General features: G+C 33.5%; 2 protein-coding genes across 4 annotated transcripts; one reads left to right on the top strand and one right to left on the bottom strand.

Moving 5' to 3' along the window:
- The first annotated feature begins 609 nt into the window (after positions 1–609).
- On the top strand, positions 610–3,226 carry mRpL9 (mitochondrial ribosomal protein L9). Its single transcript, XM_034978427.2, has 5 exons — positions 610–796; positions 1,150–1,309; positions 1,490–1,659; positions 2,420–2,620; positions 2,990–3,226. The coding sequence occupies exons 1-5, from the start codon at positions 725–727 to the stop codon at positions 3,146–3,148; spliced, it is 762 nt and encodes a 253-aa protein (XP_034834318.1). The 5' UTR covers positions 610–724; the 3' UTR covers positions 3,149–3,226.
- Positions 3,223–7,789, bottom strand: LOC117990828 (asparagine-rich protein-like). Of its 3 annotated transcripts, none has more exons than XM_069504788.1 (3): positions 7,479–7,789; positions 6,120–6,273; positions 3,223–5,622 (listed from the first exon to the last, which is right to left on the bottom strand). In XM_069504788.1, the coding sequence occupies exons 1-3, from the start codon at positions 7,520–7,522 to the stop codon at positions 3,400–3,402; spliced, it is 2,421 nt and encodes an 806-aa protein (XP_069360889.1). In that variant the 5' UTR covers positions 7,523–7,789; the 3' UTR covers positions 3,223–3,399. The 3 variants fall into 3 exon arrangements, with proteins under 3 accessions (XP_069360889.1, XP_069360890.1, XP_034834213.1); XM_069504789.1 differs by lacking the exon at positions 7,479–7,789 and adding an exon at positions 6,648–6,804; XM_034978322.2 differs by lacking the exon at positions 7,479–7,789 and adding an exon at positions 6,402–6,631.
- Between the last annotated feature and the right edge of the window lie 7,921 nt (positions 7,790–15,710).

The raw sequence follows: 15,710 nt of genomic DNA, 5'->3' as shown, positions 1-15,710 counted from the left end.
CTAAATCCTAATATAATACTACTCTATGGCGCCTTGCGCCCAGCGCACAGTATAGTGATTATATACTCCTTGGCGCACTACCGACGATTTTGACTAGTGACCGTAGATAAAGTAATAAAAGTAGATGCAGGAACGTTTGCTTTCTCATTCGCAGTAAAAAGAGAGCACAGATAAAGTAACTAATGTGATAAACAGAGACGCAGCTAACCTATTTTTGTCTCTTATCGTGTAACTGGTTTTTGTCAAGAATACATGCAACTTCCATACAAGAAGTTGCAAAACAAACTTTGAGAATTCGTGGCGTAATTATATTTCTCATGAGTAATTTACTTGTTTTCACATAAAAAACGTTTAATACAAATATTGTTGATCGGTTAATACAAATATTGACTACTACACAATGGTAATAATTGTCGTGTTATTCATCGTTACGTCGTGCTATCGCTATCTCATACGCGGTTACAAGGTACAAGGTACTTACATCTACCTATTATTCTATCTACGCTTGTGACAGTTGACCCAAAATGTCGCGTGAGGAGTCATTTTGTACCAGGTATTTACTCTGAGGTTTACATCCAGGGCCGTAAAATAAATTTAATAATAAAAACACAGACCACTTATCCGGAGCAGAAACATAACCCATAACCCAATCCCTGAGCATAAAAATAAAATAATTAAGATTAACTCCCTTTGAATCTTAAATTAATTGTGAATTCAAACTAGCATGTTCAGCTTTCGTTTGCCATTGAATAAAGTCATCGTTGCGGGTCCTAATTTACTTTTCCAACAAACAAGGGTAAGTATAGAACTTAATATTTTATAAAATATGGATTCATATTAGGTACATACATAAATACTTGGCTTAAAATATTAGATATTCATCATTGGGGCCGATTCTCTTGTACACAACCTCTAAACTAAACTAAAATGACACGTCTAAATCTATTGCTGTCTCTGTCATAATGTTGCTTGAGGAAAAGGATAGCACTAGATTTAGACCTGTTAATTTAGCTTAGTTTAGAGATTGTGTACAAGAGAATCAGCCCCATTATAGACCTAATGTCTTAATTTAAAAATATATATCTATGCAAGTAAGTTCACTTATCCAGTTTTTCATATGTATATTAATCCATTTAATTTCCATTGCAGAATACATTTATACTGAAGAGAAAATGGCCTCCACCACTGCATAAGAAAAATGGCAAGCCATCCAAATTAAGAGCGAGACACTTTGTATATGATTTAGTTGAAGACACTAACGTTACAAAACAACCTGATGTAAAAGTAATTTTAAGCCAATTTGTGGATGGTAAGCAAAACAAGTTGCTGATTATTGTTAAATATTTTTAAAACCATTAAATTCAAGATTCTACTTAATCCCTCACTGCGCTCGGGGTTCGACTATAGAATCCTTTGCTTTGCTCAGAATTCAAAATACCACCCCTTTGTGACACAAATAATTGTTATAATAGAACAATTAACTTTTTAGGTGTTGGCGATGCTGGGGATGTCTTGACTCTGCGTCCAACAATTGCCTACAGAGATTTCCTCATGCCTGGCTTAGCCATGTATGCAAGCCCTGAGAACTTGGCTAAACACAAAGTAGATGAAAACAAACCTAAAACTGAGTCTGAATATAGTTCTCCTTATGTTCAAAGGGTATATATTTTTTTACTAATCTTTAAAATTGTTATAAGTAATTTAAATATTTTAGATTTCTCGAAAAGTTTACACAAAAACTACATCATCATTTCAACCAGCCAAATCAGGGAAATACTAGTATCTACTGTATGAAATATATAATTTATAGATGCCTGCTTCATTGTCTGTGGATTTAGGTTTTTTTAAAACCTTGTAAAAACTCCTCAATCTGGGATAAGTATTAGGCTAGCCTAAGCCCATCTTTGGGGTGCCAGATCCTTTCCCTGGAAGCATGCTATCTCTGTACCAAATTTCTTCAAAATTGGTTAAGCAGTAGGACCACGATAATAACAGACTGAAAGACACTCTAATTTAGAGTCTTTTGTCAGCTTCTTCTTTGACCAGGATTTGTTCAGTACCTTTCTAGCACTAATGGTCCAAACGCACTTACGCTGCGCTGCGTGACGCGACGCGACACGTCAACTATAGTTTATATGAGTTTGTATGGAACAACGGGCCACCACGTCACGCAACGCAGCTTAAGTGTGTTTCGACCTTAACACAACATTAAACCTCACTATAATGAAAAATATTAGTATGACCTTTTATATTTTGTATTTTAATTTTATTGCATTTACAAAGAATAATAATTACAGAGTTGTCCAAACCAACATTTTAAAAGTTATAATCATTACTTATTCGTTCCATGGTTATAATAAATCACTTTGGTTTTTTATTTTATGAAGTAACCTATTTAAAAATTCTTCTTATATTCTAGACATTGGGTTGCTTGTCACGATTAGTATTACAAATAACAATGAGCAAGACCCAACCGTGGATTCTGGAACCTTGGCATGTTAGAGTATCTTTCCGAAAAGCTGGTTTTGTTGTACCTGAACATGCAATAACCATGCCTCCAGTCACAATTAAAGGACCTGACCTTTCCCTGCAGGAAAAGGAATTTGCAGTCACTGTTAAAGTATGTTAATGAACTACAGTCATAAATTTTATCAATCTATTTCGTAAGAACTTAGTGTGAGTCCCTGTATGAGTTGTTACTTGAAATAAAGTATAATTGTTTATTTACTAGATGATGCCTGCCATTTCGATCGCATGAATTTCCCAAATTCGATTTTTTTTTAAATCCCGTGAGAAATTTGATTTTTTGAGTTAAAATGTCCTTGTCCTGGATGCAAGCTATTTCTGTATGGTCAAAATTGTACATTCTTAAAAAAAACAAAGTTTATCTGACTTAACTGTAGCGAAAGATTATATTATATACCTGTATAAACTTGATGCTGCTCAAAACAGTGATTCTCTGTTATCAATGTTAACTTCAATGTTTCAGGTAAATAATAAAGAAGAAGTAAATGTGAGATGTAGAATTCATCACTGGGCTACAGGTTTAGAGAGGCTGCCTTGGGTGCCATACCATTGGAAAGAACCAAAGGAAGCTCTAGTTCCTGAACAAGCTCCTGTTTTAGAAAGCCTACCATTACTAAAGTAGTAAATAATGATTAATTACGTACTTGTAGATTTGTTATATTTTAAATCATAGAAATTAAATAAAAGTTGATGATGTAAACTTTATTTATAATTTATTGATGGCACATTAAATTATTAAAACGAGTTCAGATCATAAAACATATCAAATTATCATAACAATAATAAAATATAGTATATATCTAAGTACTAATAAAATAAAAATAAAATTACTATGTTTAGGTGCAAAGGAAATGAATTTGTTTTGTTTACTGTTTAAGTTACTTTAGTGTTTGGTTTTATGTGACTATTATTTTTTACAGCAGCAGCAGCATGCTCACTTGGATATGTATTTTGTATTTCTGTATATCCTTCCTCCCCATCAAGTTGTTGTTCCATGTTCTGCATTGCTTCTTGTTCAGTATGCATTTGTACATAGTCTTGTTGATTTTCATATATGTTCTGGTCTGGAATTGTAGGTTCAACTTCACCTACTTCATTATATTGTTGAGTTTCATAGTTCGCAAGTTCACTTGCTTGGCTGTCATAAGTATTTATATTTTGAATCTGGCTTTGGTCAGGATTGCCGAGATGAGCAGAGTGTTCATAGTCATAATTAATTGGTTGTTGTTCATAATTTAGATTAGTTAAGTCTTGCTGGCCTGGCTCTTGTTCATAGTTAACATTAGTTAGGTCTTGCTTAGCTTGTTGTTGCTCATTATTTATATTAGTTAGGTCTTGATGTTCTAGCTGTTGCTCATAGTTTACATTAGTTAGGTCTTGCTGACCTAGCTGTTGTTCATAATTTACATCAGTGAAGTCTTGCTCATAGTTAACATTATTTAGGTCTTGCTTACCTAGTTGTTGCTCATAACTTACATTAGTTAGGTCTCGCTGACCTATTTGTTGCTCATAATTTACATTAGTTAGGTCTTGCTGAACTGGCTGATGTTCATAATTTACATTAGTTAGGTCTTGCTGAACTGGCTGATGTTCATAATTTACATTAGTTAGATCTTGTTGACCTGGCTGTTGGTCATAATAATTTCCATTTGTTATTTCTTGCTGGTCTGGCTGTTGTTCATAATTAACCTTCATTACCTCTTGCTGATTTTCGTAACTATCCCCTACATATTGCTGGTTATCATACTGAGCAACATTGTCATTTTCTTCATAATTTTCACCATATTGTTGTTCGTAATTGGGATCATAACGTTCCGTCGACTCTTCGTGTTCATTAATTTCTGCATAGTAAGGTTGTTCTTGTTGAGGTTCATTATAATAAGAATATTGTTCATTTGTATATTCTTCATTTTGTGCATTATTTCCCATAGTATCAACATTTTGATTGTACCCAGTTTCTTCTGTATAGAACATTCCTTTTTGTTCAGCTTCAAATTCTTTTATCTGTAAAGGAATATCGTCACTAACAATTGTGGTCTCGTTATTGGGTCCATATTCCTGTTGGTGAATATTTTCTGGCACAGGTTCATTTTGACCAGTAGAACGAGTTTCTAGATTTTCAATACTTTCCACAGGATGTGCGACTGTTTCAACGGTTTTCAAACTCAAATCAATATTTTCTTTCTCAATGAATGGCACTGTAGTATTACTATTGACAATTTCGGCATTGCTTAGCTTGACTGCATTGTTTTGAACAAAAGTTTTATTATTTATATTCTTGTGTTGATCTGTGTTTGTTGGTACCTTGTTGTCTACTTTCATTTTTATTTGTTGAACATTTTGAACTTGATTATTATTCAACTTTTCAATGTTCTTATTTTCATTTCTTAGTTTAACGTTGACTACATTTTCACTTGGATACAATTCATTGCTGGCCTTAGTTGAATCAGAAAAATGTTGTTCTTGGTTTGTAGGATTCAATCCTGGTGAACCAACATTATTTTCGAAATTAGCATTTTTCACTTTGTCAGGAATTATATTTTGCTTGTCTTCCAAAGACGTTTTGCGCTCAATATTATAGTCAGGATAATTTTTAGTATTATTAGATTGTAATTCAGTAACTGGCCCTTTCTCATTATTTTGTCGTGTGTCATAAATTGGATCCTTGTTGATGTTTAGTTTCTGTTCTTTTCCGTTTTCTGGTGTAGCTATTATCGATTCAAAGTCAATGTTTTCTCTTTTATTGAAAGTATTTTGCGTTATATCTGTATCCTTTGAAACATCTGATGATCCTTCCTTTTCAACTTTCTTTAGCTCATCTAAAATATTATATTTATTTCTCCAATCAGCATCATTACTTACGCTCGATGGATTATAATAAGTTCCACCATTTTCATTTGTAGGTCGAAGTTTTGGGATAAGTATATATTTTTTACTTATTTCTTGCAATATTTGTTGTTCATCTTTTAATGCACAATCTGTTAAAACGTCTGTTGATGTAGAGCGCACTATTAAATTATCATCAAATCTTGTTTTTCTTAGATACTCTGGTCGCTCTTTGGTTACAATATGATATTTTCCTATTTGTGGACTTCCCTAAAATGAAATAATTAAATAGCACCATGTCTGTAAAATTTTATGTTATACTAGATTATACCGGCGACTTCGTTCGATGTAGGTGTTTTAATCCCGCGGGAACTCTTTGATTTTTCCGGGATAAATATAGCCTTTGTCCTTCCTTCAGCGTTATACAAGCAATCTCTGTACCAAATTTCATCAAAATCGGTTAAACGGATGGGCCGTGAAAAGCTAGCAGACAGACAGATAGACAGACACACTTTCGCATTTATAATATCAGTATGGATTAAATTATATGATGCTCGGCGTGAATTTAGGTTTGCTACTAAATTCCGTGGGAACTTTTTGTTTTTCCGGGGAAAAAGGCTACTTTTTCCCGACGGACTGCAAGCTATCTCTGTATCAAATTTCGAGAATCGGCTTAACGAATGACCCGTAAAAAGCTAGCAGACGGATAGGCACACTTTCGATTTTATAATAACATTAACATGGATGGTATTTTTATGTTACCTTACCAAATTATGGTGAACTGGTAACACAGCAGGGGTGTATAAACGCATTTTTTCAAGGCGACCTAAAATGAACTCATTTCTGTTTTTACGCTTTTTGTCTTCATCAAGAAATGCGTCGTATTGTTTTCTTAGCGCATTAATACGGTCTGATTTAGTTCTGCAAATCAAGTAAAATATGAACAATCGAAAATATTTATTTGTTTTTTTTAGATAAAGAGGAGATGAGTATGAACTATGATATGAAGCACTGATAATGGACGTTACGGAACATAATAGAATACGCACTTTTTGCCCGATTTTCCCATTTAGATATAGGTAACTTAATGTTTCTTTGAAAATGCAGCAGAAGTTACCCAAAGGAAAGTAAACAAAAGAATGAGCGTTCGACCTTCGTGAAGGTTCGCGGCTTGGCTTTGACAAGGTAATATACTAACTGTACGTACACATTAGGAAAATTCTCAAGTTAAAAAACTATTATTTCTACAAAGCTATTGAATTTCAAATAAAATTAATAGGTATATTCTTAGTTACGTGATTTTTTCCCTAGCGGTGTGTGTTTAGCGGTCGATTTTTTTTTCTTTAGGAGTCTATATTTGAAGTAGGTAAAAATAAATATTTATTTATAAAGTCTCTTATCAGTTCTCAAATAAAGTAGGTAGATGTAGCTTGAGCTCCAAATATGCAATAAGTGTATACCCTTGGCCCTCGGTGCTGCCAGATGGAAGGAATTTTACGAATATATACCGACGTCGAAAAATCGCTCAGCTGTGTACAAGTACTACAGTATCTGGCTCCGCCAGGTACGGGTTATTGTTTATCAGAAATGCTCTAACATTATACGACATAGGTAGGTTCCTTCGATTGACCTTCTGCCGCATTTATACGGCCTTGGTCACGAAAGAAGGTACATGGCATTGATAAAAATGGATTGAATAGAAGTACGGTTGACTACCAATATGACATAACGTGTCGATTTTATTACATACTAGCTGATGCCTGCGACTTCGTCTGCGTGGATTTACATTTTTCAAAATCCCGCGGTAACTCTGATTTTCCGGTATAAAAAGTAGCCTATGTGTTAATCCAGGGTATGATCTATCTCCATTCCAAATTTCATCAAAATCTTTTCAGCCGTTTTTGCGTGATTGAGTAACAAACATCCAAATCCAAACATCCACACTTTCACATTTATAATATTATTAGGATTAGGATATGGGGCTGTGCGTATGTGCGGGGCATTCTCTCCCCGATTGCCATCTCTACCTGCCGCGTACTATAGGTTACTTTTTATCTCTGATGAAAATCAAAGAGTTCTATCAAAAATCTAAATCAGATAATATAAGGAAACAAGCAATAACTTACAATGACCAAGGAATATTTGAGCACTTGCGGCGTATTAGAAACATCGCCCTTAAGTGTTTTATGTAGGTAGTTAAGAAAGTTTCTAAATTCTTATCGTTTTATCTATCTATACGAGATTTATACAATTCAAACTTTGATTTGAATATAACGGAATTGTATCCAAGCATGCTCCTAGCTCACAGATCCAAGTCTTGTCCAGTGCTTGTCCATAGATAGCTTTGACTCATTTTCTTAAACTGGTCTTAGGGCTCTAGATTCTATCTTTTTGCCAACTATTACGTATAGTCCATGCCAATAGAATTGAAAACTAACAATAACAAATATGGCAGTACTGATCACAGACTACAGTGTATATAGGAGATAGACTGGTAAGTCGGGCCGTCAAGGCGCCCACTTGAAAAGCGCCATCTAGGAGACGGGTTTGGTACTAAATACAGCCAATACCCAGTATATATACCTACCTATATACATACTTTATAGTTTTTTAAATTAGGTAGGAATGTGGTGTTTGATTTGCGGGAGTTTTGAATGGATAATGGTACTTATCTTGGCAATACTGATAATTACCAATATCACAATGGCATTTAACTCCCGCCAATCAAATTTAATTCAAAAATTAAACACAACTTATTATAAGTTATTTAAACTTTTTCAATTTTTTTTTTTTATAATAAATATCAGCATCACATTTAAGTGGATCTCTTGAATCAAAAAAGTGAATTTTTCCATTTAAAATAAAATTAATATCTTTGCACCAGTTATTTATAAAAAAAATGACAGTTTCCTTGGTCAAAAATTAATAATTTTGTCTCTATGTGAGCTACATGATATAAAGTTAAAATTTATATTTGATAATAGTATTAATTTTACGTACTCTTGTATTTTATTTTTATTACTTCTGTTTTTCAAAATTTCAATTACGTGATTTTCGATCTCAGCGAAGCAATCAAAAATGTTTCTCGTCGGATAACATAGCCATCCTTTGTCATTGTATTCGCTAATTTTAATATGTTTATGAAAAGCCTCCAGTTCCTTACTTTTAAACACTTCAATGCATTCAGGACAACTTTTGAAAACTTTTTTTTTGCACTTTTGTCACAAGCCATCCACTGCAATATGCTACTGCCGCACACCTCTCTACATCTGTCGGAGATTTGCCTTCAATTAGTTTATTTGTATTTATATTTTCAATGTTCAAATCATTAAAATCTATTTCTATATTTTCTGTGTTTTCTTCGTTACTCTTTTCGCTACTTTTTATAAGATTTTTTAAATTGTTTAGGCAAAAGTCCCCATCTTTTTCACAATTTGCCCCGACAGAATGAGGAGATGTTAAATTATTTACCATTAACGTCTTATATGCTGTTTGTAACCCATATGTATTTGGCATATTGTTTGAATGGCCCTGTGCTCTTATTGCACCAAAAAAGTTTTCCAAGGGGTCCTGATTGAAATGTCGTAACAAAAGTGAAGTTACATTGAGGGACTTTAAATGATTGATTAATAACTGGAACCCTTCAATTGTTTTTATCCAGCTCGAAATTGATGGAACAGAGGCTTTTCTCCCATCCTTTGTAACAAAGACCATGGACTTCAATACTGGCAAACTTTTTCTCCATAACTGGTGATGAGGAGATTTGGGAGTTACAGCAGTTCTATAAATTTTACCGTTTCTTATTTTGCTGTAACTCCCATTTACAGAATCAAATAATTCGTCCATCAATATTAACAAATCGGCCGTGTCTTTATTTTCAGCTGGAAGTTGCCCACAATCTAAAAAGAATAAAAGGACATGTTAAATACTCATAAAATAAATTATAATAAGTAAAAATTAAAATATTCTATTCTACTAATTAATAAGAATGGAACACAATACACAAATAAGCTGGATAGCCTAGTAGTTATGACGTCGTCTCCTACTCGGCGGTCACGGGTTCGATCCAGGGCTTCAGGGATCCAGCGTGATAGACTGCCCAAAACCCTTCCCACTCTAAGAGGAGACCCGTACTCTGTAGTGACCCGGCGGTGGAGTGATCATGATGATCATGATGAAGTAGAAAACCTTGCATAAAGAGTAAAATCCACCAACTTTGACAATGGTAAAGAGAGCAATGTACATCAGTATACAAATCAAGTAGGTACCTGCCATATATCCAAGAGCAACGCCGACTGTCCGACTGAATACCTGAGTGCAGTGTTTCACTTTCATTTTAGGTATTAGTTTGGGCACAACATGTTGCGCCGTTAATTTAGGCACCAAGCGGACACCTTTATAGCCTGGCTGCCTGTGGTACATTTCTTCTAAATGCTGCCATTTTGCAACTTTTTGCTTCCCATCTTGGGTAAACATTAAATTTTTGTTCAACAAATTATTTCTTATACCCTTCATCAGATGGGGTGCATCAAATAAAGGAAAAATCTTTTTTTTATTTAATTCAAAAAACCCACCAGTCCATTCTTTGTTGTCTCTTAAATATTCTATTCTAGTCTCATTTAGTAAACTGTTTATAGCAGCTCGGTTTGATGCCCCCTGGTCACAAACAGTGGCCACAACTTTGTGGCTTCTACTTCTCTTATGACAGTTTTTATTTGTGCCTTTAAGCTGTCTGCTTTAGTAGAGCCTCTACAAAATGTGAAATAAACTGGTTGTTTGAATTTTTTTATGATACCTCTCACCATAAACACCAAAACATGGTCACAAATTTGCTTCTTTTTTTCCTCACCGTCATCCACCATACCAATAATTTCATCATTTTTTCTGCAGTAGGTTAAATTTGGTGAAATTGCCATTTCATCAAAGATAATCGTACAAAACTTATGGTTGTCATTTAACTTTGTTACAGGTTTCTTTAATTCTTCAAATAATTCCACGGTTTTACCTGGCTTGAGGTTTATTTTTTGTAATAAAGTAGAAAGTGTTTTTCTCTTAGGCAAAACACTAAAAGAACTTAGAAACCTATATGCCTTTGGACTGCGCTTGTACAATGCAAGGGAAAGAATTTTTTCTTTAATTGTGAAGCGTCTTCCTTTTGCTTTCTTTCCAAATTGAGTGACTTGCATAGCAAAAAAAGTTTTTGTCTCTTCACTCATATTTTTCATCAAAAGCTCAAATGCTTCGGTCTTTTTAAGTTTAATAGCAGCCTTCTTCTTAAAGTAGTCTTTCTGTATTCGACATTTTTTTAATTGATGTCTCATATTTGAAATTTCTTTGCAGAGTTCCTTCTCTTGTTTGGTGAGAACCCACTTCTTAGCTGAAAGTAAAATGACATCAAATATCCATCCATGATTAATCATGGTTCGTCATTCAGTGCAATCGTATAACAGCCTAGTAGCTATGACTTTTCGACAGGTTGGGGGTGCAATCAATTCTAACTTTGCAGAGTTATGTGCATTTTAAGAAATTAAATATCACTTGCTTTAATGGTGAACGAAAAAATATCTTAAGGAAACCGGCATGGCAGACGATGGCCTAAACTCATCTCACTCTTAGAGGAGACCTATGCTCAGTAATAAGCTGGCAATGAGTTGATCATGACTAAAGATATTATCAATGAGCAATAAATTCTTAGGGTTATCAAAATAGAGCCTTTTTACTGTTATTCTGCTGCTAGTCTTTCTGACCGTGTATAATATTGTTGTCTTGAAGTCATATTATACAGAGTTATTTAGACAACCTGGCATTTTTGGGGCAGAAAAAATATTGATCCCAACTTGATATGCCTGAGACTTTGTCCACATGAATTTGTTTTTAAAAGTGTCTGCTACAGACAGAGTATGAAGCATGGCATGATCACCACAGTTATAATATTTAACTAATCCAAGTAAGTTATAAAAACTTTTTAGTTTAAACGAAGGATTCTGATATACCTTTTAAATTGTCCTTTGAGTTTAACTTAATAGCAACTGCAGGTACTGCTTTACTTGATGTTGCAACAAGTCCTGCAAAATACCAAAAATAACACATGAGATAATAATACGATGATCTATACCAACCAATTTTAAAAAAATCTTTTACAAGTAGAAATCTACATTATTCCTGAGTAACATAAGCTATATTTTATTTTCAAAAAATTAGAGATCCACATGAAAACTGTAATAAGCTACCCATGCGAAGGTAAGGTCACTAGTTAATACTAAAGCTACCAACAATGGAAATGAAAAAATGATGTTTGATTTGAAAGGTATCAAACTTTCACATCAGTAGTTCATTTAAGTTATACTACACTATTCTATTAGTATCTAATTAAATTGAAATGATATGATCATGTAAATCAAAAACACTATTTTTTTGCATTTCCTATTGTATGGCATATACATATCTGCCATGTTAAAAAATAAACTTAAAGGCGATTTAAAATTATAGGGTACTAACTAGCTTATGCTTTCGACTTCGTCCGCATGGACTACACAAATTTCAAACCCCTATTTCACCCCCTTAGGGATTTAAATTTTCAAAAATCTTTTCTTAGCGGATGCCTACATCATAATAGCTATCTGCATGCCAAATTTCAGCCTGATCCGTCCAGTAGTTGGAGCTGTGCGTTGATAGATCAGTCAGTCAGTCAGTCAGTCACCTTTTCCTTTTATATATTTAGATTTAAGATTTATAATTACCTGGTGCCATTTCCATTTCATTAGAATTTGATATGAAACTGGAGCTAGTATGCGGTTCAGAAACAATTATTGCTTCAGCAGCAGCCATATTCTCTAAAATAAAAATATCAATATCAAAACCATAATAAAGTAAATACATTCTTCATACAGTCCATGTTTCTACATAAAAAGTTCTTGTAAATAATTAACTTGAAACCATAGCTGTCTGATATTCTGTGACAAGTTACATAATATCTAAAATATACCAATTAGCAAGTGAAAATATTTGCTAGTTACAAAGGTACTTTAAAAATGTCTAACCAACCTGCTAAACAGAGTGATGGGATGGCTAGGGAACACAACTTTGTTGGGTACAAATAAATGTCCTCAAAATGTCTACGACAGACCCTTCTGTTGCTGTAAATGTAATCTTTATCTAATTCCGCTACATGACCCCCAATCTTCTTCAGCCACACTTGAAACAAATCAATGTGCTGATTTGGGTTGGGGAAACGGTGCAGTGAGATACCTGGAAATACATAATGAAGTAAAGATATTAAACATCAAGCTTATCTAATTATAGTGATCCGACTAATAGCTTATTTCTATTGAGAAAAGTGCTAAAAACATTAAGTCACTGTTCAAACATCAACATTTTAGGGTTTAGTACCTACATCTCACGTTTGCAATTAAACAAAACTGTGGTGCTAGAGCTAACGCATCTTGTCAAAAAGGCATCCTTGCATCACTGCATCCTTGAAATGATAACTTTCAAGGGCAATCTTCCGATTGAATCAATTGAGTATATGAGGCAGCAAGCAATACTTTCTGATATAAAACAGAACGAATTTACTTACCATCGCCTGCAACAGTTGAACAGCCAGGCACACAACATACTTATTGAGACATTTTACAAATCTAAACTTCTAAACCACTAAACAAAATCAGATTGCAACAGAGTTCAGGGGGAATGCCAAGTTATCGTTTACACAAGAAACAGTAGTCCAAAAAACAAGCCAAAATAATAAACGTAGGGATCGTCGGAGTCCGAAAGCAAAGCAAAAGTCGTGAAATCTTTAATATCAAATAAAATTACTCCCAAAACTGTAGAACCACCGTAGAATTTCGTTATGAAATGAATTCAAATTTCAAACTTTTCTGACACTTGTCACCCAGTTTTCTTGACCATAGATATGAAAATCTAGAATTTGAAGAACATTTAACTATTATTTTAAAAATAAAGCTTAATTTTAGCAAAATTTATAATAATTGAATATTTCTTTTTTCCAAATAAAAAGAAAGTTTTTAATTTAATTTTTCACAATATTGGAACTTGAGTATTTTTTATTATGTTAACACTGTCATTAAAAATAATTTCCATGTTAACACTGGAACATTATTTCTAAATCCAGCTCCTAGATGGCGCTATTAATCTAGTTTAGCAGCAGAGTTCTAAGATAGCATACCATGGTACTGATCACGTGACTTTATTTTGAAACTAGCTGATCCCCGCGGCTTCGCCCGCGTAGATTTAGGTTTTTAAAGATTCCGTATAGCCTATGTCACTCAGGAATAATGTAGCTTTCTACTGGTGAAAGAATTTTTAAAATCGGTTCAGTAGTTCTAAAGATTACCCCCAACAAACAAACTTAACAACATTACCTCTTTATATAATACAACGGGCCGTGCAGCAGAAATCGTAATATTTTAATTTCGCCATAACTTCAAAACCAAACGTCCAATTTTAATCATTCAAAGACCAAATATTATCTCCATAAACTGTTCTTAGTGATGAAATCATTTATTTTGATAAGGATTAATAGCATGAGTAAAATAAACGCGTTTAAATGTAGTCCAAAAAAAATTCAAGATTTTTAAATAAAAAAATGGTTGCTGTGCCTCACTCGACATAGATGGGTATAGTGTGTCGCGGACTTTTTTGTAGATATTTATAAGATCTACAATTAATTAGAACATTTTATGGTTCTATCTTTTATAGTTTAGGCAGCGTACGCAAAATAAGTAACTTTTCTGGTTGATTTTTTACACCTTGTGTCCGAAAAACCCAAATATCTTACGGAACCCTATTTTTTTCCAAAATAAAATATAGCCTATGTTACTCGTGGATAATGTAGCTTTCGAATGGTGAAAGAATTTTTAAAATCGGTCCAGTAGTTTTGAGCCTATTCAGTACAAACAAACAAACAAACAAACAAACAAACAAACAAAGTTTTCCTCTTTATAATATTAGTGTAGATGACGTCTAGTGATGCGCTATTGCTGAACTATATCGGGAATGAACGATTGAACGAACTAACACTGATGTAAAGAATTATTTGATTTTATGTACTTGCAAAACCTAAATAGTCCGAAATAAATGAAAACTTAAATCTACGAATTCTAATTATAACAAGAAATAAAAAAAACTCATTTATGTTTTATTTTAGTGAAATAGTAGACCTTCAAAGTTTCATACAAGTTTTAAGTTCCTACATTATTACGTAAGACATTCTACTGCCTTACATTAAATTATAGGGTAGGTGGCTGTATGTGTCCAATACGTAATTCCAAAAACTAATGATTTTATGTATTTATAATGTAAGTAGGTACGTAGTGTAACTAGATACAGCCTATAGAAAGCTGTCCACTAGTACACTTGTAGCTCTATCGGTTCACGGCGGATCCTAATTGCGACGTTGCCAAACTTATACTACTTAATAGCATGGCTTGTAAGTAAAGAAGGCTGTGGATATTTAAGTTTGTCTTTCTGTCGCACTCTTTACTATTCTATAACTTACTAGCTGATCCCATTTAGGTTTTAAAGATTCCGTGGGAACTTTTGATTTTCCAGGACAAAAAGTAACCTATCCGTAGTAGCCCGTCCCCGTGATGCAAGATATCTGAGTGCCGAATTACGTAAAAACATTTAAACGCATGATTCTTTAAAAATTCTAAAATAAAATATAGCCTATGTCACTCAAGAATAATGTAGCTTTCTATTGGTGAAAGAATTTTCAAAATCGGTTCAGTAGTTCCAAAGATTACCCCCTACAAACAAACTTAACGACATTACCTCTTATAATATTATTAGTATAGAGTATAGATTTTGCTGTATAACTTTTATTTAAATAAAATATTATTACGTAAAAGCAATATGAAACAGCATTACATATCTATTAATGGGTTGGTATACAACGCTATATTAAAATAACTTGATTTAAATAACTCGATTAGTTTTCGATTCTGAACGAATTATCGATGTGTACGGTCACTCACTTTCATTCATTTTTGGTCTGTGGTTGCAATGTCGTCCCTGCGCAGCTCTATAGAAATTAAAGAATGCAAACGTCAAAATTTGCAAAGTTATTTTTTCTGTGGTTGTGAATTCTTGTTTTCATTTAGTTTTTATTAAAATTTTTGCTTAAATCATGGATAAATTTAATGAACATTGCGTGTATATTTTACTTAAGATGTTGTTCGTGGACCAGAAGGCGTTTGTGCGTGTTTTTAACTGTTTTATCATCGTGAAAAGTATTAACGAAGTTACGTGTTAGCGAAAAGGTATCTTTGTTATTGTTATTTTTCAATTCGATTGGCCCGCACTGTAGTACCTACATTCATAGGCGAATGCTAGGTACC

Source organism: Maniola hyperantus, chromosome 18 (genome assembly GCF_902806685.2).
Source record: "Maniola hyperantus chromosome 18, iAphHyp1.2, whole genome shotgun sequence".
Taxonomy (NCBI): domain Eukaryota; kingdom Metazoa; phylum Arthropoda; class Insecta; order Lepidoptera; family Nymphalidae; genus Maniola; species Maniola hyperantus.
Note: the sequence above shows the minus strand (reverse complement) of the source record. Positions and strands in the feature narration are given on the sequence as shown.